The 26,819-nt window shown below is 53.2% G+C and overlaps 1 protein-coding gene across 1 annotated transcript in view; it reads left to right on the plus strand.

The window, feature by feature from the left end:
• CROCC (ciliary rootlet coiled-coil, rootletin) overlaps positions 1–26,819 on the plus strand; it is a 41,454-nt gene that overhangs the window by 10,928 nt on the left and 3,707 nt on the right. Inside the window, exons 6-34 of the mRNA XM_061600928.1 lie at positions 895–978; positions 2,544–2,641; positions 2,868–3,033; positions 3,387–3,493; positions 4,255–4,482; positions 5,033–5,129; positions 6,443–6,547; positions 6,696–6,932; positions 7,568–7,767; positions 8,943–9,125; positions 9,624–9,768; positions 10,629–10,775; positions 11,771–12,001; positions 12,604–12,797; positions 13,337–13,464; positions 14,252–14,421; positions 15,164–15,343; positions 16,436–16,570; positions 17,108–17,251; positions 17,660–17,898; positions 18,283–18,442; positions 19,170–19,337; positions 20,619–21,006; positions 21,102–21,292; positions 21,467–21,587; positions 22,400–22,563; positions 25,055–25,270; positions 26,260–26,484; positions 26,661–26,810. Coding sequence (XP_061456912.1) covers positions 895–978; positions 2,544–2,641; positions 2,868–3,033; positions 3,387–3,493; positions 4,255–4,482; positions 5,033–5,129; positions 6,443–6,547; positions 6,696–6,932; positions 7,568–7,767; positions 8,943–9,125; positions 9,624–9,768; positions 10,629–10,775; positions 11,771–12,001; positions 12,604–12,797; positions 13,337–13,464; positions 14,252–14,421; positions 15,164–15,343; positions 16,436–16,570; positions 17,108–17,251; positions 17,660–17,898; positions 18,283–18,442; positions 19,170–19,337; positions 20,619–21,006; positions 21,102–21,292; positions 21,467–21,587; positions 22,400–22,563; positions 25,055–25,270; positions 26,260–26,484; positions 26,661–26,810 — 5,001 coding nt within the window. The remainder of the gene's footprint in view (positions 1–894; positions 979–2,543; positions 2,642–2,867; positions 3,034–3,386; positions 3,494–4,254; positions 4,483–5,032; positions 5,130–6,442; positions 6,548–6,695; positions 6,933–7,567; positions 7,768–8,942; positions 9,126–9,623; positions 9,769–10,628; positions 10,776–11,770; positions 12,002–12,603; positions 12,798–13,336; positions 13,465–14,251; positions 14,422–15,163; positions 15,344–16,435; positions 16,571–17,107; positions 17,252–17,659; positions 17,899–18,282; positions 18,443–19,169; positions 19,338–20,618; positions 21,007–21,101; positions 21,293–21,466; positions 21,588–22,399; positions 22,564–25,054; positions 25,271–26,259; positions 26,485–26,660; positions 26,811–26,819) is intronic.

The following is a 26,819-nucleotide window of genomic DNA, read 5'->3' on the forward strand; positions in this document are numbered from 1 at the left end:
GAGAGCACCATGTGTATGTGTATGCGCTAAGAGGTCCCTGCTCTTGGCGGGGGGCTTGTAGTTAAAAACCCAACGCAGAGCCAACAACAGAGGAAGGTGAAGGAGCTGCTGGGAGTCAGCAAGGGGAGAACGGGGGTCTGGCTTGATTATAGCAGGGGAGGAGGATGAAGAGTTGTACCAAAGGTTTCATGGGCTAGTAGGAACTCTTGTGGACTAGTAACTTCTTTGGCCTTATTTGTAGGCATGCATTTCAATCAGCAGAGTGCTTTGCTGTCTCTGCCCTCACAACAAAGATGTTCTAATATAGTTTAAAGTCTTTTGTTTTTAAGATGTTTTAAAGTGCTTTTAGTGTTGTTTGCCCCCCTGAGCTCCTTCTGGGAGGAAGGGTGGGATATAAATTTGATATATAATGAACTCTGCAAAGTAGGTCCATTTATTTATTAATATAGAAAAGGGTTGCATCCAGTGTTAGTTCTACTTAAAGTAGGCACATTGCAGTTAATGGACATGACTAACTGAGGTCCATTAATTTTAATATGTCTACTCTGAGTAAGACATAGTTGGCTACAACCCAAAGCCTTTACCTGACCGCCCTGGTAAATGATAAGCTTAGGATGCTTACTACACTCCACATCCAAAGGCAATTTTCCCAGGATAGTTAAACCAGCTTGAAACTACTTTATGCTTCTCCTGCTGCTGTGCCCCAAGTTAATGCAGCTGGATTTTGGGGAGACAGATGTGGCTCACGTTCCCCTCCCGTGCCAAGTGTGTGGGCTCTTGATGCAGCTGAAGAGAGTGATCCAACAGGGGAAAGGCGGGATTTGGTCATGTTTCAGCCATTCCGTGGTTGCTGGTGGCGCTGCCTTGACCTTCCTTCCTTTTTCCTCTTTCTAGGTTGTCCAGTACAAAAAGAAGTGTGGGGAACAGGAGCAGCAGCTGCTTGAGAAATCGACAGAGTTGGAGCAGCAGCGGCTAGTGGTGAGCGCCTCTTTCACCTGAGGGTGTGTGCATGTGCATGAGTCTGCGGGTCATGCCTGCTGCCCCCACTGGTGTTTCTGGAGTCTGGTGTTTTTGCTTGCTGTGGGTTGGGGACACCCCTGCTGGTGCTGAGCAGACCTTCCACAGAGGTCCTGGGGGTGCTGGATGCCCTCCTGCCTTCTCTGTCCAATGAGGAATATTTCTGCTGCCTCCAGGTGCCATCACTTGCCACACAAATGCTGTTGATACGTTTCCTCTCCCTTTTACCTGTTTCAATTTCTCAAACAAGATATTCTTGGGTTTGTGCCTTCCCTAGAAATATTTCCTCCTGGGATGGGAGAAAATCCCAATAAAATAACCCTAAAAATTGAGAGTGATTCTCAGATCATGGTTGTGTGTCCTTGCAAAGGTTTCTGGGAGTTCTAGTTTAGGGCAGCTGCTGAGGATTTGGATTCTTATTTTTATTTATTTATTTATTTATTTATTATTTTATTTGTATTCCACCCTTTCTCTCAGTAGGAGCCCAGGAAGGCAAACAAAAGCACTGAAAACACTTTAAAACGTCATAAAAACAGACTTTAAAATACATTAAAATAAAACGTATTGAAAAACATTTTTTAATAAAAGCTTTAAAAACTTTTTTTAAAAAAAGAAAAAGCTTTAAAAATATATTAAAAAGCAATTCCAGCACAGATGCAGACTGGGGTATGGTCTCTGCTTAAAAGGCTTGCTGAAAGAGGAAGGTCTTCAGCAGGCACCGAAAAGATGACGGAGATGGCACCTGTCTAATATTTAAGGGGAGGGAATTCCACAGGGTAGGTGCTGCCACACTAAAGGTCCATTTCCTATGTTGTGCAGAACGGACCTCCTGATAAGCTGGTATCTGCAGGAGGCCCCCACCTGCAGAGTGCAGTGATCAACTGGGTATATGAGGGGTAAGACGGTCTTTCAGGTATCCTGGTCCCGAGCTGTATAGGGCTTTGCACACCAAGACTAGAACCTTGAACTTAGCCCGGTAGCTAATAGGTAGCCAATGCAATTTTTTCAGCAGCAGAGTGACATGTTGGGGATACCCTGTCCCAGTGAGCAGTCTCGCCACTGCCTTTTCTCTTCTGATGTCCCTGGGTAGAGGGAATGAGGCTTTACTTCTGGGCTGCAGTGTTGAGAGGCCCTCAGGCTTCCCAAGTGGTGCCAAGAAAACACTTAGGTGCTCCGGGATCACCATCACACTTTTAGGAGTCTCTGAGCCTTCCGAATGTTTGTCCAGAGCTACCAAACTGTAACCCCAGGTGTGGCTTTGGGTGCTTTGCATGGGAGGGGGAGGCCCTCTTCACTCTTTTGGGGGCTGGGATTTGATGCAGAGCTTGTGGTAGGGAGGGGAAGACCAGGCTGAGGTGAAGCCATGCTTCTGTGCATGCTAAGCTGACGTCTCTTCCTTATTCCTGTGTTCCAGTGCTGAATCCTGCCGCAGCTTCCAGGGCTAAGTTCTGGTGAGCACTGGCATGTCTGCTAAGCCCTGCCGGTGGCTTCTCTCTTTCCTCCTTATACCCCCACCCCACCCCCAGAGCCGCCTGGACATCACAGAGTCGTGCTTGCGCCATGATGAGGAGCACAGCAATGACCTAGAAAACGCCCTGATCCGGCTCGAGGAAGAGCAGCAAAGGTGAGGGAGGGAGGGGCACCTTTCACAAGGCCCAACTCAGTCCATCCCAACCCCTTTTTCCATCCTCTAAACGATCCCCCTTCCTCAACAGCAGAATTGTCTTGGTTCCCATCCTTCTCCTGGGCTGCTTCAGGGGAGCGTTGGGTTTTTTGGTAACTTTAATTCAACTTTGTAGGGCGTGCTTGCTTAGGCACGGGATAAACCGCTTTATTCTCCTTGTCCCCAGGAGTGCCAGCCTTGCCCAGGTCAACGCCATGCTGAGGGAGCAGCTGGACCAAGCCAACACCGCCAACCAGGCCCTCAGTGAGGACATCCGGAAGATGACAACAGACTGGGCCAAAGCCCGGGATGAGCTGGAGCAGCGGGAGGTGGAGTGGAGGCGAGAGGAGGAGGTCTGTGGCCCCAAAGAATCCAGGGTGCTGGAGGCAGCCTGTGGTGTTGGAGAGGGTGGAAAGTGGTCAGAGGGAGGCAGCAGGGCTTCACTGCCCATGGGGGGCTTTCGGCCCTTCGTCATCTCTGGTGAAAGAGGTCTGACAGGTTTGTGAAATAATGCAAGAGTCTGCAAAACTATTTTTTACCACCCACCGACCCCAGGCAGCTTCCTCCCTTTCCAGCTCCCTGGCAAGCTGGCTGTCTTGTCTGCAGCCTTGCATGTTTTTGTGGACTGGGTTGGCAGAAGGCAACAGGCACAGGCGGCTTGTTCGTCTGCATTGACATCCGCTGGTGAATTCTCCTGTTTCTGCAGACATTCAACACGTACTTCAGCAATGAGCACAGCCGCCTGCTCACCCTCTGGCGGCAAGTGGTGGGTTTCCGGAGGCTCTTTGGTGAACTGAAGACCATGACAGAGAGGTCAGTCCTCAGTTGTGGGCCTTGCCCTCTGCCCTCCGCCCCTGGGCACGTCCACACTGTGCAGAGTTAAACCTGGTTTGAAGCCCTTGTAGTTGCTGTGCCAAAAGTTCCTTTGGAGTCAGGATGAGGAAGCATTTCTGGGACACAAAGATGTGTGCCAAAAAGCATCACCAAGACAATTCTGAATGCTGCAACCTGGGCAGATCCACATTTTATTGCTGAGTTACACGTATCTGCTTGAACTGCATAAAATGACGTAAACCAGACAGATGTGCCTGTAAATGTTTCTTACGTGAAACAGTTTTTCCTGTCTGCTAGTTGTTGAGGGGTGGGGAAGAAGCATCCATGGCCTCAGCACCTCTCTCCCTTCTGCCTGCTGCTTGAAACCATGTTGATCAGCACACTTTCAGGCCTATCCTTGCATCTGCATGAGGCCTATGAACTTGAACTTCCCTTATTTTTAAACTGTTGCTGAAAATCTAAAGATGCTCAGTTCTGCCCCCACCACAGAATGCTGCGCCTGTGTTGTGGCTGCCTGGAGTTACAGGCTGCCCGCAGGCACAGAGTGTCATACAACTGCTGTTCTCCCCCCGCCCCCCAAAAGCACTTTCTGGAGAAGGAATATTTGGCTGGAACAGGTTTCAGGCTGGTTTAAGCTCACTCTTATTTGCGTTGCCTGCGCAGTGGCTTGTGATGTGGAGGTGAGGTGCCAGCTGCACAACTCTAGTATGCGTGACTTCTCATCCTCCCTCTCCTGGCAGGGACCTCTCTGAGCTGAGCCATGAGCTCTCTCGGTCAAGTCGCACAGTGCACGCCGCCTGTCTGAACCTGAGCAGCACCCTGCGCCTGTCTGAGAGCAGTGCTGGTACGGCCCTGGAGAAGCAGGTGCTGCTGACGGCTCAGCTGGAGGAGCAGCTGAAGGACAAGGTGCGGGACATGATCCAGTTGCAGGTGCGCTGTGACATGGAGAAAGCCGAGCTGAGCAGCAGGTACCGCAGTGGGGATGGAGGGGTGTGTGTGTCAGTGCATGGCAGTGGGAGGATGGGACAGATGATCCGACACGTGGGCTCCAAATGTTGGCTTAGGACTGGGGGTGGGGGCCCTCAGGCGTGAGGGCCAAATGTGTCCCTCCTGGCCTTTCTCTCTGGCATTGGGACTCTCCCCAAACCAGGCCCCTTACCGACCTTGCACCATGCCCTCCTCAAGTGTTCTGCCCGGCTGGAGCGTGCCCTTGAACTCTGATTATGCTTCTTGCTCTCCTGGGTGGAGGATACAGTGGGGCGTGTGAGTGTGTCGAAAGGAAAATCTGCATGTGTTGCTCCACCGCCACCAACAGAAAGGTTGCCCAGGCGGGAGGGCGGCCTTCATTCTGGAAAAGGTTCCCCACACCTGGCTGAGGACCTTGGCGCAGGGCACCCGCTTTGCCGGCAGGAGGACCAGTGAAAAGACCCCAAAGCGCCTCCACCAGTCCAGACTCAAAAGGCGATCCTGGGCTAGATTCAGCCAAAGGCAGCTTCCTGTGCTTCTCTCTCCCTCCAGGATCAGCGAGGTCACGTCCAGCTTGGAGCGCTTGAAAGCCCAGAGCGCAGAGAAGGCCAAGACAACTGAGGCACTGACCCAGAAGCTGGAGAGCTTGGTGAGGGGAGAGAAGGGGGCTAGACATGTGAGGGATTAAACTGTGATCAAATGGGCGGCTGCGGAAGTTGGGGAAGGGTACAATCTCCTTGGCGGCGTGCCAGTGGCTCTGCCTGCAGATGGTCCCGGGGTCGAATCCCAGCTTCTCCGGCTGGCATGGCAAGGCACCTGCCCAACGGGCTGTGTGTCCTGATTTGCCACGCAGGGGCCATTGAGCTTGAAGCATGAATGTATATCCAGTGTGTGTGTCCGCTGCTCTCTCTTCCTCGGTCTCCTGCTTGAGCCTGGGGTTTCTTTCCCCCGCTCTTTCCCCTCCTGAAGCTGCCAGAGTTCCTCGCAGCCTCTGCGTGTTTCTCTCCTCAGGGAGATGCCGCTTCCTGTGCTGCCGCCTCTTGTCTCCAGAGCCCTGAGGGGCCAAGGGAGGACCCCCTCCGAAGGGCAGCCAGCCAGAGGGCCATGGGGGAATTAAGAATTACCTCAGGAGATCATGAGGATGTCGAAATGGCCTCCTTAATACGGATATAAGATGTGCTTCCAAGGGGAAACCGTAAATTGCTTCGTAACTTCCGCACATTGCTACAGTTTTAAATAAACAAACAATAACCATTTTGAAGGTTCCCCTGTTGGATGTCCCTTTAACTGCCTGGCCTTGTCTTTCACAAGCTGGAGGCTAAATTTAAGAGATTTGCCTCTGTTCTGTCCTAGTCTCCTGAGGCTTCACCCTCGGCTGTTCGGGTGGGACGGCCGCCTTTCTCTCAACAGGGGTCTTGGTCTGTGGCCCTGAGGAGCCCCTGGATGCGGCCTTCCTTCTCCTTCCCATCCAAGCCTCCACCTGTGGGGCTTCTGCCCACCGGGGCCATAGGAGCTCCTCCCGCTCCAGCCACGTAGGCGTCTTGGGCCTGTTAGCCTTCCTATAGGAAGGCTTTGGTGAGGGCCTCCAGCCCAGAAATGTCAGGCCAAACTTTCCTCTCCCGTGCTGGCCTCCATCTGGGTGCAAACCACAAAGTCAGCGTCACCCTGTGAAAAGGCTTTCTGAGGGGAGCCTCTCTTCTCAGCCCTCTGGCCATATTCTGGGTTGTGGCCCATCATAGGTTCACTTAGTACAGACCCATTGAAATTGATGGACATGACTATGACCCCTGTCAAAAATCCCAGAGTGCTGCTGCCAGTCAGTGTAGGCGAGCCTGAGCTAGACAGACCAATGGTCAGTCGTTTTCCAAGGCGGCTTCCCGTGTTCCCTGCAAGTTCCAGGCCCAGAGCCTGCCAGAGAGGAGCCTGCTTTGCTGACCCCCCCCGCCTCGTGTCTGGTTGCAGGAAGCCTCTCACGCCCAGGCACAGGCAGCAGCGGAGACCGAGGAGGTTGAAGCCTTGAGGACGGAGTCTGAAATGCTCCAGCAGACGTTACGAGACCTCGCTCAGGTAGGGGGCAGAGAAGAGCAGGCTGCTGCTGGTGGAGTCTGGTTCCCTTGCCTCATCTGAAGTGGGGGAGAGGAGCCAAGAGGAGGCCAGGTGGGGAGTCCCTTTGGTGTGTTCCCTCCATGTGGTGTGATTTCCCCCTTTCCCACAGGCTGTGATCTCCGATGCAGACAGTGCCATCCACCTCCCGTCCACCGACGCCTCGGACAGCGACGCCACTGGTTTCAGTCTGCGGGGCTTGTCCTCCAGCCTCCGTACGCCCTCCCCACTGCGTCGGTCCTCCCCCTGGCGCAGCTCATCCCCCCGGCGCAGCATCTCCCCCATCTTCCCAGACTCCACGCTGGCTGCGGTGCAGTCAGCCCTGCAGAAGCGTCAGCTGCAGCTCCAGGTAAGGGAGGACCAGCCGTTCGATGCCCAGCAGGGCCCAAAGAGCAAGGAGGCGGGTGGGGAACTCTGGGAAACGGACGTGTCAGAACCCTGAGCAGGGATTGTTCACAGTGTGGTTGTAGGAATCTGTTTGTGGCTTTCGGGGGTGGGGGCATGCTCTTGTTTTGTGTGCGCCACAGAAGGAAGCTGAGTCTGGCCCACCCCGTACTAGGAGACCATTCCTAAAAATTTAAAATATAAATTATCCAAGTATGCAAAACACTTTCAGCCAAAATGCAAAACGCAAAACAGAGCCCATCTTGGTATCTTAAGTTTATTACTAATTATGTATTTGCTTGTTCTGCACAATTTATTTGCCTAGGATTTTGGGGCATAAATGCAATCCCGAGCCCAACAGTTTTCGCACCCTTATCTGCTGTGCTGTGTTTGGTGCTTAGATACGTAGTTTTTTAGAAATACTTTAATTACTGTTACTGTTGACATTGTATTTTACAGTGTCAGCTGCTCAGGGCTCCTCTGGGAGGAAAGGCAGTATTGAAATACAATGAACAAGCACAACAATAAGAATTCTGCTTTACTACCCCTGTGGTCCATTCCTGAATGTGATGATGTTTTGGAGTTTCTTTTTGCACCCAGGACCTCCGGGGGAAATACGAGGCCACCCAGGACCTTGTTTCATCCCTGAAGAGGCAGCTGGCGGAGAGTGACAATGAGCGCCATTCGCTTGAGCAGAAGATCCTCCAGCTGAAGGATGACTTGGACAGGCTGGCGCAAGCCAAGGAGGATGCTGTGCGTGATGCAAGCCGATTCCGGTTGTCTGGAGAGCTGCTGGGCAGGTGAGGCAGCTTGAATTGCCTTCCCAATAGAAGGAAGGAAGGAGCAGCAGCAGCAGCCAGGAAGACATCCTTCTGGAACTTTCCCCTAAGACAGACCATGTGCTGCAAGGAACACATATGTGAAAGTCTCCCACCTCTCTGCATGAGTGCCTGCTCTGGCTTTGTCTCTTTCCTAGAAGGGTGGCTCTGGGTGTGGTGGTAACTGCCTCACATTGTGACAGAACCCCTCACACAGAGGCACAGAGAGAACGACCTGCCTCAGGAGGAGGTGTGTATGTGTGTGTGTCTCTATGTGAGTTGTTGCTCTGGGCTGGCTTATTTCCAGTCTTGAGGAATAACTTAGAACAGTAGTTCATGCAGGGGCACAAGCAGTGGGTTCCTCTGCTGATGGGAGGGGCTTGTCCCTGCTCTTTCAATTATGCTTTTGGCTTTGGACTGCCAGTATAGTCCGGGACATAGGGAGTTGGAGTCCAACAACGTCTGGAGGCCCACAAGCTAAAAAAACAACCACCCTGCTCTAAGTAAACACAGAGCGCTTCTTCAGAGATGAACGTGCCAGAGTTTGGGAGATGTCATCTTCTCAGAAACACCCAGATTGTCTTTGCAGTCAACAGATTGTTCGATTAAAAAGTGCTTCTACCTGAAGACCTCTTTTTTTTTTTTTAGAGAGAGAGAGGGGGGGGGACAGGCTAGTGGGAGAGGGGCTTTACTTTGTCGCTGAGAGCCCTGGGTTCAAATCTGTATGAGGTCATGTGGCTTCAAACTGGTTACTTTTCCAACCTCATCTACCTTGCAGGGCTGTGGATAGGATAAAAAGGAATAAATGCACACGCACATGATGGATGACCAAATAATAGTTGTGTGCTGCGTTGTGGTGTTATATGGGGGGGGGGTCTTCTGTGGAACCAGTGTACCCCACCCTCTATCTTGCCCTTCCTGGGGAGGACTGGGATGTCCCAAGCGTAGTTCTTATGCTCTAGGGTAGAATTAGCAAGAGGCTTCCCTTGTGCCAGGTCCAGCCTCCAAGGGGTGCTGCTTCCCCCACAATTGTCAGCTCAAGTTGACCTTTCCAGAGAGACAGGAAGGAAGCGGGCTATGATGGAATGGGTGCTGTCTGTTGCCCCCCAGCGGTCCCCACAAGGCTACCGTCTTTCCCTCTCCCGCCACAATACCAGTGAGAAGACTAACCTGGTAAAGAACCTGCAGTTGTCCCAGGACAAGTTGGAAGGCCTTTGTCAGGAGAATGAGAAGCTGCAACTGTCCAACAGTAACCTCCAGCGCCAGCGGGACAGCCTGGAGGAGGAGAAGGAGGGCATCTTGAAGGACCAGGAGCGCGCTCAGAAGGAAATTGAGCGGAGGTAGGTGAGGGACTTTGTTTGGGGGGGGGGACCCTTTTCGTGAGAGGGGCTGAAACTGGTGCAGTCTTACGTTCAGTCCAAGCATGTCCAGCAGCAGCAGGGTTGGGAAAGATCTTGCAGTGTGGTCTCTGGTTGCACCGAGGCATGCTGGGAAAGTGTTGCTTCCTTTAAAAAACAAAGAAACCAAATGCAGCCATTTAGCATTGGACTCTGCAAAAGAGAGAGCCTGTATATTATTTTCAAAGGGAGCATGGCTTAAGGTATTTGAGTGAGGGTCTCACTCAAATAAGAATCACTGTAAATATGTGTGTTATTGTTCCTGAGGAATAATGCTGTGCAAGTGGAAAGGTAGTGTCTTGTCTTGGCAGAGCTTGTTTCCTTTTCTGATCCAGTGCTTTTTGTCTTTGTGAGCCCACTTTGGAGCTCCTCGGGTGGTTCTGAGAGGGTAACTCTGCTGCTGCTGCTCCTCCCTTCCTCCCCTCCCTTTCTGTGTCTCAGCCACAAACAGCTGGAGCAGCTGGAAGCAAAGAAGTCCAGCCTGAAGAAAGAGCTTGTGTTGGTCAGGGAGGCTCTGAGCAAAGCCCTTCTGGAGAAGGAGGTGTCTGAGCAGGAGAAAGCCGATGTGGCTGAAGCCCTCACCAAGGCAAGGATCTTCCTGCTGGGGTGGGAGGGAGGGAGGGATGGGAGGCAGTTGTTCTCCTAGGCTCCCGGCTGGCCCACCAAAGGGCATGAAGTGTATCAATGCTCAGAATCCATGTGCATCTGCACTGGGGGTCCTGCTCCTGCTGCCCCCCTTGCCGGAGACCACGAGGGACCCTGCAGGATCAGGCCAAGGGCTGCTTGGCCCGCCTTGCTTTGCCAGATCCCCAGCAGCCAAGTGGAACCCTGTTGGGGCTCCCAGACCTTTGAGTGTGGGCTGAGTTAGTCTGAAAGATTAATTGTTATGGTGATGCATGTCAGTGGTTGAGTGTGTGAATTGCAATAAGTTTTACTGGTGTTTCCACCGGAATGAACTGTTTTACTATGATTTTCATTTTTAATTTTAGATTTTTTTTGTATTGCACATTGCCTTGAGACAATTCTTACAAGGTAATTCATCTATGATGGTGATGATGATTTATTAGGTGTGCCTCAAAACAACTTGCACAATAAAGAGCAATATTCTGACCATATTTTCAAATAATATATAACCAGCAGGCACTACTGGTGCCCAGAGGGGTCGGGGGGGGCACAGTGAAAGCCCCTGGGGTGGAGTGAGATCTGCCTGGTTGTCTAATTTGTCATGGTCATGCTTTGCTCCCTAAGAGGTGTACAACAGGAATTAGATCAGTAAACCCATGAAAGGAGCAGTGAAATGGTTTGCAAGCGGCTTCAAACGTTGCAACTATGATCTTAAAACTGGGCAAACTGGGAGCCGTGCAGGATTTAATTTTCTTTCTTTTGAAAGGGGGCAGGCGTTGGCATCGGGCTCATGGGCTCCTCCCCTCCTTCTTTCCTGTCCAGGCTGAGGTGAGCCGGGCTGAGCTGGAATTGGCCCTGAACCGGATGAAGTCTGAGGAGTCGTTGCTGCATGACTCGCTCTGTAAGATGAGTGCCCTCAATGAGGGGCTGGCACAGGATAAGACAGAGCTCAATCAGATCATCATCCAGGTAAGGCATGGGGGTGGGCCATGGATTAGGGCTGGGGACCATAGAGGGGGGGGAAGTGCATCTTGCAACATTGCCTTGTGTGGGTGCATGATGAGCAACCGAAGTATGCCCACTTTGAAAGCAAGTTTGTAGTCCTTAAGACTAGAAGTGCAAAAGCTGAAAACTTAGAAGGCAATCTGGCAGAACAGGCTTCATGGGCGGGGTGGGGGGCACAAGAAGGCTTGTCTGGAGCTTTTTGTCCATGAGTGGCCAGATGCAGACAGAGCGGTTCCAGCTCAGAAAACATCTTTGAACTTGGACTGGTTTTCATGGTCTATGAAGGTCACACAATTATTGGGGATGGGGAGAAAGTGGTTGTCATGTTCATGAATTTCAGATGGTGCTCTCTGAGTAGATCTAGCATTGCATGCCACCCAGAGTTGTTCACAGGGCTGTGGAGTCGGAGTCGGAAGCAATTTTGGGTGGAGTCGGAGTCAGTAGAAATGTACCGACTCTGACTCTGGCTTCAAAATAAATGTTGATTGACAATTTTTTTAAAATATAAATTCAAAATGTCAAAGAAGCTTCCCATGAAGTCAGCTGTAGTTGAGCATTTCACCATAACTCAAGATGGAAAACATTTTGTGTGTCAGTGTATGACACAGGACCCAGATGAAGACAAATGCTGTGATGCCAAGATCAGCACATATTCAGGCAGCGATAAAAATGCTCCTACGAGAGCTTCCAATTTAAAAAGACGTTTACAGCCCTTTCCAGGGCTGTGGAGTCGGAGTCGGAGTCAAAGGTTTGGCGTACCGACTCCACAGCCCTGGTTGTGCACAGTTCTGTGCATCAGCCAATGGTAGCCAAATCTGGGAGCCCAGTTTTGTGGGAGGTGCCCTCTTGTGGTGATGGAGAGAAAGAGAGAATCGTTCCCTCGGCATCCTGGGCAGACCTCAGTCCCTCACACAGCTGCCTTCTGGTGGCCTGATCCCCTTCCCTTCCCTCTGGGGCAGCTGGAAGAGGAGAAGACCACCCTCCTAGGGAAAAAGCAGGAAGTGGAGCAGGAGAAGGCCACGATCCGGGATGAGCTGGTGCGGCTGGAGCAGGAGAAGCTGGACCTGGACACGCAGTGCCACGGATTGGGCCGCTCCCTGCAGGCCACGGAGCAGAGCCGGGCAGTGCTGGAGCGGGAGGTGCTGGTGCTGCGGCAAGAGAGGGGGCAGCTGCAAGAGCAGTTGGGCCAGGTGAGCGCTAGGGCTGCGCTGGCGGTGGCGGAGCGGGAGGGTGGCCCCCGGGCTCTCAAGGCCAACTGCCTTCCCTCTCCTGGGTCTCCTCTTCCTCCTCTGGCTCTTGAGCTGCAAGATTGCTTTGCAAGACAGCAGAGCTGCTGAGCACTACCTAATTTAAGGTACGTCTTGCTGAGTCTAAGTTTCTGGCAAGACTTCCACTACCTTAAACACAAAGCTGCAAGAGAGCGCGTGACTGAGGTCTTGGGAGCAGTCCATGGGAGACCTGAGCACCCTTACAGATGACAACGTGGCAGAACCTGTGTTGCCTCTAAAGTTCATAAAACGGGGCCGGCGTGCTGCAAGTTTTCTGACATTCTGCACCCAAATGTGAAGTCTGTGAAGGGGGCAGTGGTTGAGAAGGGAGTTCTTTTTCTGTCTCGTTGCAGGACTGAGGTGTGGTGTCAAAAACACCAGGCTCTTCTTCTAGCCCTCCTGGGTTAATTTTTGGGGGGGCGGGGGGCTAATTTGGCTGGAGGAGGTGAGAGAAACTGCAGTTAGCAAGGGAGGCATGACAAGGGCGCCTCAGCCTGCCTGCCTTCCTTCCTTCCTTCCTTCAGCTCTCCCGCCAAAGGGGCGCAGCCGGCGAGGAGCTGGTGCAGGTGCGCCAAGAGCTGGAGCACCACAGCGAGGCCACGCTCCGGGCAGCCAAGGAGAAGGAGGCGCTGATGAAGGAGAAGGCCAGCTTGGTGGTACAGCTGACAGCCTCGGAGCGGGAGAATCGTGGCCTGGCCGAGGAGATTGCTGGCCTCAGGTAGGCATATGGGGGGGTGTTTGGAGAGGTGGAGCAAGGAAAGCGGCTGAGGAGTTTCACCCCCACCACTTTGGCACCTGCACGGCAGGGTTGTTAAGGGGCTTGCGGGGAGGTGCCCCGAGTTGCCCGGCTGGTTCTTCTGGCCTGGGAAATCCGTCAGGATGGTAACCAAGGTACAGCACGGCAGCGTTTGCAAACAGGCTGGGCGTGGTGGGGCGTGGCTGTGCCAGGCGAGTCAGGCGGCAGAGACTGCAGAGAGCAGAGTCTGGGTGCATGCAAGGTCCGTATCCTGCTCAGCTCCTTTCCTTTTCGCAGCAGCTGCCTTGCATGCTTGCCCCCCTCCCCAGCTGAGATTTCTGACCTAAGCGTCTGAAACAAAGGCCAGTTGATCCCCACCAGCAGCCCCTTTACTTAAATCCTTGCCTTTCTCTGCGACGTAGGCACAAGCAGCTACCAATGAGCAAAATACAACTATGTGACATTGTAGGAATTTAAGAAAAAATCCTGACGAAATGCTTTTGCCTGACCTCTTTGCCCAGGTCTGAAAAAAACTCCTTGGAGACCACCCTCTTTGAGATCCAACAGCATCTGGTCCAGCTAGAGGCCCGGAAGCTGCAGCTGGAAGGCGATGGGCAGAGCTTGCTCCGGGCCAAGGAAGCCTTGCAAGGTACCATGGGAGGAAGGTCTCCCTTCTGGTCGACGCCGCCTCCTTGTTCCCTTTGCACGGATCCTGGCTGGGCCGGCCACCGGCTTCCCGGCCTATTGGTCAGAGAGACCTTTGCTGGGGATGGTCGTCTTTGCACAGGTGCGGCTGTATCCCACTTTGTGTCCTTGTGATGGTGGGAGCATGTCACATAGAGGCCCTTTTTAGTTGCGTGCCCAAGTACCATGGCTGGCTCAGGCCGCCTCTCCTTTTCGCGTGTGGACAAGAGGGCTGCTGCTTTCTTCTTCTCTCCCCCACCCTGCTGCCACACTTCTCGGCAGGGAGGGGCTTGGTTGGTTCTGCAGGCGGGTCTTAACTCGCCCACCCCCTATACCTGCTGTTCTTCATTTATCTGGGGCAGGGAGTTGGTGCAATGGCTTCAGGAGGAAGGGCAGGATCCGAGGCAGCAACCTTTAAGGTGTGGAGGAGGCTTAGCTGGCCTCTTTCTGTGCAGTTAGAAGGAGGAGGCCTCAGGTCCCCTCTCTGCCCCTCCGTCAGTCCTGCACATGCATATTGGACCCTTCTTCCTTGTCTTCCTTCAGAGTATGCCAGGTCCTTTACAGAGCCATGTGATGGTGCTTCTTAAGGGGTGGGGCATTTTCACTAAGGAGGTGGGGCTCAGAGCTGCCTCTCTGCCCTGGCCCCCCATGCATTGACTCCCTTGGGCAGAATCTAGGGATGCCACCCTCCCTCCTCCGGCCTGTCTTCTGATACCTTCCCCCTCCACCTGCTTCACTTTTTGCCCCCACAGTGGAGCTTGTTGCTGTCCGCAAGGAGATGGAGGCCGAGGTGAGCCGGCTTCAGAGAGAGAAGGACCTCATAGCCCAGAAACTTGCTCAGGTGGAGCAGGAGGCCCAGGCCGCCCTGAGGAATGCGCAGGCAGCTCATGAGGAGGACGTGGACCGTCTCCAGAGGGAGAAAGTACGTGCCAAGCCAGGTGCAGAGGACTGGGCCCAGGATTACCCTTGCTCCAATGTGATGCCAAGGGAGAGACATCTCTCCTCCGTCAGTGTTGCTTCCTTGGGGCGGGCCTGGCCCTTGCTGGCGCTTGCGGCCTCTGAACTGTTTCACTCTCACAGCCGGTCAACCATTGTTCAGGCCTTCCTCCTCCGGGAATTTACCTCAAAGCCAGTGGCCATTGCCACTACACCTTGTGGCAGTGAGTTCTGTATGCTCAATGGCATAGTGAGGAAAAAAGTTACTTCCTTTTGTCTGTCCTGAATCTCCTGCCCGCTCACTGGGTGATCCCCAACTACTAGTATTAGGAAGGGAGACGTTTTTTTTCCTGTCCACTCTCTCTGCATGTTAACCCTTGTTTATCATATGAGTCTTCCCTCACTGCCCTGCTTCACCCAAGTGTTAGTTGTCCTTGTAACTGAACTGAAATCCTCCCCCCCCCCACTCCCCTATGTACATGCACCGTTTACCTTTTTCTCCTGCTTTTACATTTTCCGCCTTTTGGTCTCTGCTGCAACTACTAATCCTGGGACAGATAAATACTCACTTGCCATGAAAGCTTTTAGTTGATTAACCATGAATAACTAATTATAGCCATTAAAACTTTTAATATAATGGATGCCTTGCCATGGAAGCTGACAGACCCAGCAAGGTCAGGCAAGGTGCTGGGGTCCCTCTGAACCTTGGTGCTGTGTTGGCCTTGCAGGAGACGTTGCGCACAGAGCAGGACGCAGAGCGTGAGGAGCTGCTGCGCCAGCTGACGCAAGAGCGGGAGGAGCTCCTGGCCCGCTACGAGGCGGAGAAGGAGGAGATGGGCGAGGAGATCACGGCCCTCCAGCAGGAGCGGGACGAGAGCCTCCTCCAGGCCGAGAACGAGAGGCAGCAGGTGAAGGAGGGGAGGGGAGTTAGGGAAGGGGGGCCCTGGGGTCCGGCCAGAAGGCAGGAAGGAAGGAGGTGCAAGGCCCCAGCCCGTTGCCAGCTCTGCAAGACCCCTGCTGTAAGATCCCCAAAGGCAGGCTGAAGTCCTCGATGCCACGGCCAGATTCCCAAGGCTGCTTGGCGACAGTTGGCTGCTGAGCTGTTGCCGAAGGGAAATTTTCTCACTGCCTGTAATCCAAGGCTTTGGGGGTGGGGGAGCCAACTTAATTTCAAAGAGCCACTGAGACATCAAAATGGAAATGTTAGTGTATTTGCACACATTTTGCATAATTCAGTATTTATTTTATGTATTTTATTATTTGATTTGTATCCCGCCCTTCCTCCCAGCAGGAGCCCAGGGCAGCAAACAGAAGTGCTAAAAACACTTTAAACATCATACAAACAGACCTTAAAATACATTAAAACAAAACAACGTTAAAAACATTTTTTAAAAAAGTATTTCTGCAACAAGGAGCAAATCCAGGGGCAGAGATGACATGCATCTGGGTTTTCCTTTGTGTCCATGAGGGCTGGAAACACTGCAGAGCGAGGCCAATTTTTCCTCAGCACATCACTGTTGCTTCTCCCCTTCCGCTTGGCTGCTGTTGCCCACCTGCGCTGCATTCCTACCCGTGAGCCTCCCATCAGCCTCTGACGGGTAGATCCTGCCCTTTGTGACAGGTGCTCAGGCCAGGTGGCAGGAAGGAGGCTGGTGGCGCAGAGGGTGGATGTGGTAGCCACCCTCCACAACAAGTGGTCCAGACTGAGGAAAGATGCCACACCTGAGAGACAAACTAGCCCTCTGCTGTTCCCTGCTGTGATTTCCCAGGCTAAGAGACTTCTGGGCTGTTGTGCGAATGCTCCACCTGGAACTGCCTGCAGTTCCCCCCCCCCCTCTGACCAGCCGTTGGCGCAGGGAGCCAGAGCCAGATTCATAGATCCCGAGTTGGAGCCTCGTGGTCCTGGTGCTTTGCACCCTTAGCATGAGTCCCTTTGGGGAAGTGGGTGAGGGCGTATCCAGACACATGGCTGGATCCCTCGCCATTGCCTCCCCCCTCAGGCGCTGTCCCTCAAGGAGTCAGAGAAGGCCATTCTCCTGGAGAAGCTCTCCAGTGCCCAGCAAAGCTTAGCAAGCATCACCATGGAGGCGGAGAGGCAGAAGCGCGATGCCCAGAGCCGCCAGGAGCAAGAGCGGGTGAGTGTCAGCTGGGGAGTGTGTGTGAGGTGGCAGGGGATGGATAATCGGGCTTCTGCCCTTTTCCCACCAAGAAGAGTCAGCTCCTGCAACCTGGCTAGTTTATGTCATCAACCATCATCCACTTTTCAGTCGGCCCCAGGGCAGGTCACAACAATATAAAATATAATGTTAACAGTGGTTTAAAACAAATTACATTACAACTAATGCAGCTGTTTTAAACTAGGGGTTATATGAGATCTGAATGGAATCCCATCCAGTCATGTGGCTGCTGCGTATTTTGGACCAGCTGAAGTTTCCAAGTAGTCTTCAAGGGTAGCCCCACATAGAGCACATTGCAATAATCTAGTCTGGAGGTTACCAGAGCATGGAGTACTATAGCGCATTCATCTCTGTCCAAAAGAGGCCAAAGCGGGCAAATCCTCCCCCCCATTATCCAGCAAGAGTTGCACAATTTGGGGTGTGCTGTTCTAGGCAGGTCTCTCTTGGGGAACTGACCCAAGTCACGGTGGGGTCCACTCCTCTGCCTCACTGCAGAGTACCATCAATGCCTTGAACTCCGAGCTGCGGAGCCTGCGGGCCCAGTTTGAGGAAGCCATTGCAGGCCACGAGCGGGAGGTGAAGGCCCTCCATGAACAGGCCAGGGATCTGATGAAGCAGCGAGAGTCAGCCCTCCATGAGGTGAGCGGGCCCTGGGGGAGGCAGGGAGAAGCCGGATCTGGGGAAGGCATTGCCAAGTGGCTGGACACAGGGGGGGAGGCGTCTTCAATAGATGGGCAAGGACACTGTGAAGTGGGTGTGGGGGGTAGGGCATTCCCCCCCCCACTTTCTGCACTTTCCCGACAAACATTTTGAACCACCAGGGGGAAGGGCCATTGCTGGGTGGTGGAGCACGTGGCTCAGTCCTCGGCAGGTAGGCCTGGGAAAGACTCCCTGGAGAGGCACAGACGGTCAGTGCAGATGGTGCTGAGCGGGGGCCTGACTCTGCTCAAGGCGGGTCCCTGTGTCCCATCTCATCCCTTGAGGCCCTCACGGCATTCCCAGCAGGGATCCAGCTCTGGCTGTTTGCTTTGCCCCCTTCCCGGCCAGGTGGAGGAGCTGAAGACGCAGCTGCGCATGGTGGAAGATGCGCGTGATCAAACCCGCCGGGAGCTGCTGGAGGCCCACCGCAAGGTGCGAGAAGCCCAGGAGGCCTGTGAGGTGCAGCGCAAGGAGGCCGTGGACCTGCGGAGGGGCCTGAGCGACGAGGCCAAGGAGAAGGAGGCCTTGCGGAGGTCCAATGTGGAGCTGCGTGTTGCTGTGAAGCGGGCCGAGAGTGACCGCATCAGGTGGGGGTGCTGCTGGTGGGCTTCCCCATTGGGGCATCTGGCTGAGCATTTAGATGGGGCCCCGTTGGTCTGATCCTGCTGCAGGTCTGCTCTTAGGGGAGTGTGGGGTGGAGAAGAGTGTTGACTGCCAAACCTCTTCTCTGCACAGACTTAACCCCCACCCCACCCCACCCATGGTGTGTCTCGACCTCAGTTCTTGGTAAAGGGTATAGTAGTAGCCTGCAGCCTGGTAAAATTGGACAGTGTTCCACCAAATGAACAGGGAACATGAGGCTGCTTCATACCTCGGCTTGGTTTTGGATCGGGTGGTCAGCCCTTGTCTCTTGTCTGGGGGTGGAAGGTGTGCCTGGCGGGGCTGAAACGCCCCTCTCTGCTTGCCTCCAGTTTGAAGCGGGCCAATGAGGCGAAGGAGCAGAAGGTCTCTCTCCTGGAGGAGGCCCAGGCAGCTGCAGGCAAGGAGGCTGCCCACCTCCACAGCAGCCTCCAGGAGGTGGAGCGCTCGCGGCTGGAGGCCCGACGGGAACTGCAGGAGCTGCGGAGGCAGGTAAGGCCAGCTGGGGGGGGGGGATGACGCTGGCCAACTCTGCGGGTTGCCCCCATTTCCACCAGATGTAGAATCAGGAGGGAAAGGCAGGCCAAATCGAGGTGGAGGGGAGAGAAGCGTCAGTTTTTATTTATTTATTTATTTATTTATTTAATTACATTTCTAGACCGCCCTATAGCAGAAAGCTCTCAGGGCGGTGTACAACAAATAAAATCACAATTAAAATATGAGCAAGTGTGGAAAAAAAAAAATATATAGTACAATTATAAAACATTGGTGCCAGCTGAAGCTGCTGATCAAAGTGCCTGAGCTTTTGGGCTCCTTGCCATTCACTGGGACCTCCTTGGGGTTCTCCCCCCCCCATTACTCCCATTAGCCATTACTTGCTCTTCCTGGACTGAGCCACCTCCCTCCTCTTCCCAGTTTTCTTTCTCACTCATTTTTGTCCTCTCTCTCCTCTCCTCCCCCCCCGCTTTGATTTTTTTTCTGGTTGGAGATAGTTGGCTTTTTAGAGAGTTGAATCAGTTTCAGAAGCTTGTCTCACCTTCAGCTCTGACTGTGCAGGTTGAGCAGGCTTTGGAAATTACGGAAACCTGCAGGCGCTGTTTTCCAAGTGCCCAGAGTGGGATGAGCAGACGTGCCACACATGAGGGCAGCTACTCCTGCTGCTGCTGCCATCCCCTTTGCTTGCAGAGCGAGGAACTCTTCCTTGGCTGCCCTTTTGCAGATCAAGATGCTGGACAGCGAGAACACCAAGAAGAGCACGGAGGCAGCCGAGCTCCAGGCCCGTCTTGCGGTGGATGAGCAGAGGGAGGAGGAGAGCAGGCGGGAGTCCTTTGGCCTCAAGCAGAAGATAGTGGAGAGCGAAGCCAGCCGGGAGGCGGCCAGGAAGGAGGTGAGTGTTGGGCCTGCGGCTCCTTCCGCCACTCCAGATTCTGCCACTGCTTCCCCCTTTGGGGCTGGGAATGGTCTTGGGTGGCAAAGGAGCCATCTCGAGCCCCACTCCTCGGAGGGGTGCTGCTTCCCGGGACCAACTCCCAGCCTCCTTGGTCATCCTCCTGGCTTCCCACCACAGATTCTAATTCCCCGGAGCTCATCCTGCAGCTACATCTTCAGTGTGCCCTTGGCTTAAAGCAGGAATCCCCTGTCTGAGAATCAGCGGAGCTCAGGCGTGTCAGGTGCACACACAGGAGTGCTGCCTGCCCGGTCCCTGTATGATTCACTGTTCTGGCTTTGCCTCCTACCACATCTGCCTCTGTGGGGTGGTTGCTGGCCGTTGGGGGACATGGAAAGAATTCTGTTTCAACTGTGATTCATCTCATAAGTTGAATCATTCAGTCGGCCCGACTGCAATTGAGTCACAGTGGCCAGGCTGGCTGCTGTCTCTCTGCTCGTCCAATCAAGAGAGAGTGACTTTCTCACAAAAGGGGGCAGGGAGGAACTCCTTTGAGGCTGAGCAATTATTACAGACCTTTAAAAGTAAACTCTTCCCCCTGCCCCCCTTCCTAGCCACTTTTAATTAATGGGAAAAAGACTCCCATAGGTGTCGGAAATTTGGGCAATGCTCCCTTAGCGCGCTGGTGGGCAACCTGTGGTTTGGGAGCCAACAGGCGGCTCCCAATTTCATTTTATGCGCCCCCCTCCTGAAACAGCCCTTCCGGTTCATTTCCTTGTTATCTTTTATCTGTGTGTTCCCACCCACCCCAACTTTTTTATTTAAGTTCAAAATAATTGTAAGGGGCAGTATTTTATTTGATAAAAATTAAACTGTGTTTTTAAACACCTTTTCCCCCCTAGTTGTTTGGCTACCTGATGAAAAAATTGGTCAGCTTCTGCTTGTTGCAAAGCAAGCTAAATTCAGAAATGAATTATTTCCACTTACTTTCAGGACAGCAGCTGAATTGGTTTGTTGTAAAAAAAGAAGCTCAAAACACAAAACCAAACCAAAAAGTGGGGCTTACTTCTGAGTAGACCTGTGCACAACTGAGGACAGTCTTTAATCTGGAACAGTATTTTTTGTCAGGCAGAGCCTGTCATTGGCTCTGGCTCCGCCCACTGCCAGCATGTGGCCCCCCAACACATGACCCCCCAAAGGGAATGCGGCCCTTGACAGGAAAGGCTGCCCACCCTTCCTTTATTTCCCAGAATGCTTTTCACTCCTTGCCCTCTTTGCCAGCTCCACCACCTGCACAGGAAGATTGTGGACCTGGAGAGTGAGTTCCGCCTGCGGGAGAGGGACCTTCTGGGGGGCCTGGAGGAGGCCCGTGTGAATGAGAAGAAGCTGCTGGACAACGCCCGCAGCCTGGAGATCAAGCTGGAGAAGGCGCAGGCTGAGGGGGCCGACCTGAGTCTGCGGCTGAGTGCGGCTGAGGGGCGCGTCCACGGCCTGGAGGTGGAGCTGGCCCGCGTGGAGGGCCTGAAGCGCAACGTGGAGTTCAAGCTGGGCAGCCTCCACTCGGCCCTCCGTCGCACGATGGGCATCAGCCACAGAGGCCCTGTCCCAAGCCCAGCCCTCAGGGCCCGCGGTGGCAGGTCCCCCAAGAGGTTCTTCTCTCCTCCTAAAGGTAAACAGCTCCCTCAGAGGGGAGATCTAACCACCATCTTCTAGCTGGAAGTGTCCATTTCTCCTCACGAGCAGACTTTTCTTTGCTTTCTGTAGGTGATCTTACCACAGATGGGCTTGATAGCCCCACACTGCAGGCAGGCAGCCCGACCTCCCGCCCCCTGTCCCCAGAGCGCACCATCTCCCCCAGCCGGAGTGAGCAGCTGGTGGCTGACATTGACCCAGAGGTTGTACGTGCTGCACTCCGGGACTTCCTGCAAGAACTGAGGGAGACTCAGGGAGAGCGGGTATGCTTGAGCAGCCTGAGGAGGAGGAGTGGGATGGCTCTGCCTTCCCGTGATGCTCTGGGGGCCTCTGGGGACTTAGTGGGCTGGTGCTGCCGCCGCCTCTCTCACATCCTGACAGCAGCGCTCTCCTCCTCCTCCCTCGCTTTCTTCTCATGCGACCTTCTTGCTTTCCAGGATGAAGCCCGTTCTCAGCTTGGTGCTTTGAACCGCCAGCTGGCGGAGATGGAGGCCAAGCGGGATGCAGCCAGTGCCCGTGTGCAGCAGCTGCAGAAGCAGGTGGCTGAATGCGAGGAAGGTGGGTTCTGGGTTGAGGGCCTTGACCTTTGCACAGAAAAGCCACCAACCGGCCAAGCCATTTACTGCCTCCCTTGTTTTTGTGGTGGTGTTTTAAATGAAACTTTAATAACGTGATTCAATATTGAAGTGTATCTCCAAGTTTAGTAAGAGGATTCGGGGGGGGGGGAAACTAGGCCAACTATTCAGATTACTCTCTTTCTCTCTTCTCTGACTCTCATCTCCCTCCCCCCATACATATACTTTTGAGGACAAGCCCATGACTAAGTGCAGCAGGCTTTGTGTCAGTCCTCCATTCATGTTTCCAAAATTCTAATGGTTGTGTGTAATGGACATAAACTGCATTTTACATGCACTGTTTCCCTTCATGTACCCCCTCCCCTTGAAGGCTCCTATTTTTGAATAACAGTTTGAGGTAAAAGTGAAGTGTTGGATCACACCCGGCCATGAGTAAGTGGTAGTTTGGTAATGAAGCAGCCTGCCTTATGGATCCTCATCTCTAGGACCCAGCAGCCTGTATCAGGATGTTGCTCGTTTGTCTTGAGAAAAGTAGAAGCCCCTTCCAGTTCCTCAACCTTTGAGGTTTTTTATGGGGATGGGGGTTGCCCACCTGAGGAATTGAAGACCAACTTGCTGATTCTTCCTCTGAATTTTCATGATTAAGTTTTTGCTTTCCACTGAAGTGGAGATTCCCCTGGCTTCTCAGAGAGATTTCAAGGGTCATACTTCCTGTGCGGCCCCCCGCCTTCTTGCCCTGCAACCACAGTGACTCCATCTCTCTCCACTGAACGCATGGTGCATTCCCTTCTGCAGGGAGACGCAGCATGGAGGGAAAGCTGAGTGGCGCCCAGACAGCCCTGGTGCTGCAAGAGGAGACCCTGCGCCGGAACGAGCGGGAACGCAAGGCCCTGGCGGAGAAGCTGGCCATGCTGGAGCGGAACCTGCAGGCATCAGACAGCGAGCGGAGAGCTGCGCAGGTGAGTGGGTATGTGTGCGCAGGGGGCGTGGTGGTGGTGATGAAGGGAACCTTTTGGTGTCAGGAAGGCTTCAAACAGGAGGCCTACACAGAAGCCCTGGGAGGAGAAGAGAGGCTCTTCCTCTTCCCTACTACACCTGAAAGCTCAGGTAGTCTTTAGAGCGGGGGGTAGGCACCTGGCCTGTGTACCTGAGCCAGACCCAGACCCAATTTCTGCTACGGCAGCCAAAAGGTGGTGGTGGGGGAGAGTTGGTTTAAACTTCTCTGCCTAGCCCAGTGACCTGTTTGGGCTGCAGATTCCTCCCTCCCCAGTCGTCAGAGTAATCATTTCTATTTATTTCTATTTAGAAAATTTCTTAATCGCTTTCTATTTAAAGAACCTCAAAGCAGTGTCCAAAAATAAATAAATAAATAAAGTACAACAAAGTATAATTTCAAAACATTCAAGATAAGTAAAGGCTCAGTACCATACAAAAGATTAACGAAACCACACGCAAAATGCAAAACAACACCAACAAATTTGATTTATTAGGGAAGCGTCATTAACTCCCCCTTCAACGGATCTGCCTGGTTCCTTCTCACTTTGTGTGTGCGTCTGTCCTGTGAGGGGTGGGGTTATTTTTGATGACACCCACTACAAGCATGTGGCCCCCAGAGGGCTGGCCAAGGGTGAATGTGGCTCTTGGGCCACCCCCACCCCATTTTCAGCATTTAAAAACCAAAAATCTTCTTTAGGTATGCAGGGGCTGATCTCAAGACACGTTTCACAAGGAAGGGGGTGTTTCCCCTCCCCCCTACATTTGTCTTGCATTTCCTTCACCTGGGTGTTGAGGGAGTCACTCCCCCACACCACACACTCTCACATTCTTGTCCCTTTCCCTTCTCCCCCATTCTTCTGCTCCCTTGCAGGGCGGGGAGGTGTTCCCTGTCTGAGCTCCATGGGGGTGTCTTGAGTGTACTGAGCCTGGAGCCCCTCCGCCTTCCCAGATCGAGGAACAAAGCTGGGCGGCTGCCGGGGGTGGGTGGGTTGGTGGGGGCCAAGTCATGCGCTGGGCTGATGAGGGGGTGGGGGAGCCAGGAGGCAGCTTGTCCAGCTCAGGACTGGCGCATCAGCCATACTCTCCCAGAGCTTTGCAGCGCCTCCCACAAAGGAGGGGAGAGAGAGGCTGCTTGTTGCCTTTTCGTGGGTTGAGAAGGGGAAGAAGGGGCTCCTCTTTCCACGGAATGGTGCGCGCGTGGAAGAGAGAGGGACACAGGAAAGGGGGGAGGGGGAGAAGGGAGTGGCACAAATCTAAACGTGCTAGAAACCATTTAATTAAATTTTGGTTTCTTCCTGGCACTGTGCACTTGAGATAGAGGGAGAAATTCCTTTTTGGTGAATGTTGCAGAGAGCTGATCAAATTTTTGTGAAATGCTCTTGTACAATACTTGAACTGCTAGTGCCACTGATCATATGCAGAGGGAGTTCTTCCATGGTTGGGGCAAAGAGTGCTCTTGCCTTCTCTGTGGAAGGGGCGGGGGGCAGATGAGTTGTGAACTAACCAAGAGGTGGGAGATGGTGGTGGCCCAGCTGCGAAATGCTCCCTCATGCTCGCTGTAAAGGTGGCGAAAGAGACCTCATTTGGAGGTGACTTTGGGGGATGTAGATGAGGAATTTGTTATGAAAAACTATTTGTGTGTGTGAATTAATAGCCATTTAGAGGAAAGTTGTTGTATTGGTGCTGCCTCCCCTGACACTCGCTGTGGTTAGCTCATCAGATTTTCAGCCGTGGAGGGGTTGTGCGTGTGCTGTTTCAGATCACTTCCTCCCCAGGTGAGGAAGGTGAGGTGACTGTATCAACCCTGATTCTTGGGAGAAGCAGCTTCAGAAGGAAAGACTTGTAATTCCCTCAGTTCTGAGGAACAAGAGGCTTTTCATCTCAAGCACCTCCTTGAGACCACTAAACCCCTAAAGAATAATCATTTGCGCCATGGGTGGGGAACATCTGGCCCACCAGATGCTAAACTAGCACTCCCATCATCCCCAGATGGCATGGCCAATGGCTAGGGATGATGGAAATCGTAGTCTGTCAGCATCTGGAGGGCCAAAGGTTCTCCACCACTGATTGATGGGAAGAGCAAGGTAATCAAAGTGTGTGTAGCTTTCCAGTGGGGAAAAGGAGGCAAATTTTAAGAGAATTAAAGAAACTCAGACCACTCAAAGATCATTGGGATTCCTCCGGTATCCTTGATGGTTGCCAAATGGACCCACAGGTAGCTTGCAAGAGGGGAACAGTTAGCCAAAATTAACAAGTCTGAAGTAAATGAATTAACAAGTCTGGTGAATTGGCGCCCCCAAATGCCCCATTTCTCATATTGGGTTTTGGTTCCTTCTCGGCTGGCTCTTCCCTCAGCTGGGTCAGTGTCCCCCTGTCCACACTGGCGTACGTGAAAGGGCCCAAGGCAACTGGCGATGGTCATTTTCTGTCTTCTCTGTTCCCTCGCTTCTCCAGGAGAAGATCAGCAAGATGAAGGCCAATGAGGCCAAACTGGAGATGGACAAGCGGCGTCTGAAGGACGTCTTGGACGCCTCCGAGAGCCGCAGCACTAAACTAGAGCTTCTGAGGCGGTCGCTGGAGGGGGAATTGCAGAGGGCCAAGTTGGTGCTGAGCGACCGTGAGACAGAGATCCGGGTGCTACATGACCGCATCGACCTTTTGCAGAGACAGGTACCCTCTTGCAGACATAGGAAGCCGCCGGCAGTCCGGAGGCTGCAGCTCATGCAGAATGTGGCTGATGGGTTGGGGAGTGGGGCAGCCCAATGGGGCCCTGCATTGCTGGTCCTGAATGTTCTGCACCGGCTGCCAGTGAGCTACCTGGCCTAATTCAAGGTGTTAGTGCTGGCATAGAAGGCCCTAAATGGCGTTGGACTAAGTACTGAACAGAGCGCCTTCCCCAATATCATCCATCTCGGGTCCTACGATCAGCGCGGAGCTCCTCTTAGTCGTGCTGCCAGTGGGGGCTGCCTGTTTGGTGGCGACCTGTTACAGGACCTTCTCTGTGGTGGTCTCCTGTTTGGGGAATGCCCTCCCAACTGAGGTGGGCCATTGTAGGAGAAATTGTAAGAGAAATTTAAAAATGTTCCTATTTGATTGCTGAAAGTCCTTTCCCTGGCAACCCTGAAATTACTAGTTTGAGAGTAGGTGTTTGTTGTTAGGAGTTGTTTATTTATTTATTTATTTATTAAATTTCTATACCGCCCCATAGCCGAAGCTCTCTGGGCGGTTCACAACAAGCAAGACAGCAAAAATACAATTAAAACCATTTATAGAACAACTGCTTTAGAAGGTTGTTTTAAACAGTTTTTAAAAAGTTTTAATTGTATTGTTTTAGTATTGATACGTTTGCTGCCCTGGGTTCCTTTGGAGGATGGTGTGGGATATAAATGTAATGAATATGAACTCCTCCTCCTCCAGATCAGACCTTCGAGCCATCTGTATCAGCACTGTCTGCACTGATTGGCAGCAGCTCTCCAGGGATTCAGGAAGGGGCCATTCCCTTCCCTTCCTGGGGAGGAATCTGTTTGACTGCAGTTTGTGGGCTGAGCATCGATCTGTGTTGTTTTGCCTGCCACCCTCCAGAAGTGTAGTGAGACCAAGATACACACCCACCCACTGTGCCTCCCCAAGCTGCCCCATTCCTGACTTCCCCCCTGCAGGTGTCTGAGAGCGAGATGAAAGCCAGCGCCCTGCAGCTGTCCTTGGATCGCCTCAACCTCTCTCTGGCAAAGGCCATGGAGGCGGAGAGCTCCCTGAAGGAGAAGGTGCAGGGGCTCATGGCCTCCCTCTCGGAGAGCCACAGCGACACTGGCGTGGCCCAGGAGAAGGTGCTGCAGCTCCAGAAGGCCCTGACGGCCAGTGAGCACGACCGGCGGGTCTTGCAGGTATGTAGGGCAGGAGGGTGCTGTGCTTGCGCCACCGCTGCCACCTCCTCCTCCTCGCACCAGCTCCACTACCAAGCCTCCCCTCCCCCCGAAATCAAGAAGGGCAGGTTAGTCTATCTATGAAGGGGGCCTCATGGGAGTGACCCACGTGCACCTTCCTCTTCGGCCCATTTTAGGAGCGACTGGATGCGACCCGCCAGGCTGTCTCTGAAGCCAAGAATCAGAATGGGACGCTCTCGGAGTGCCTCCAGGCCCTGAAGGGGGAGCAGGCGGAGCTGGAGCTGCATAAGGCAGAGCTGGAGGGACTTGTCAAGCAGCAGGAGGAAGTGAGTGGG

Source organism: Rhineura floridana, chromosome 18, assembly GCF_030035675.1.
Source record: "Rhineura floridana isolate rRhiFlo1 chromosome 18, rRhiFlo1.hap2, whole genome shotgun sequence".
Taxonomy (NCBI): domain Eukaryota; kingdom Metazoa; phylum Chordata; class Lepidosauria; order Squamata; family Rhineuridae; genus Rhineura; species Rhineura floridana.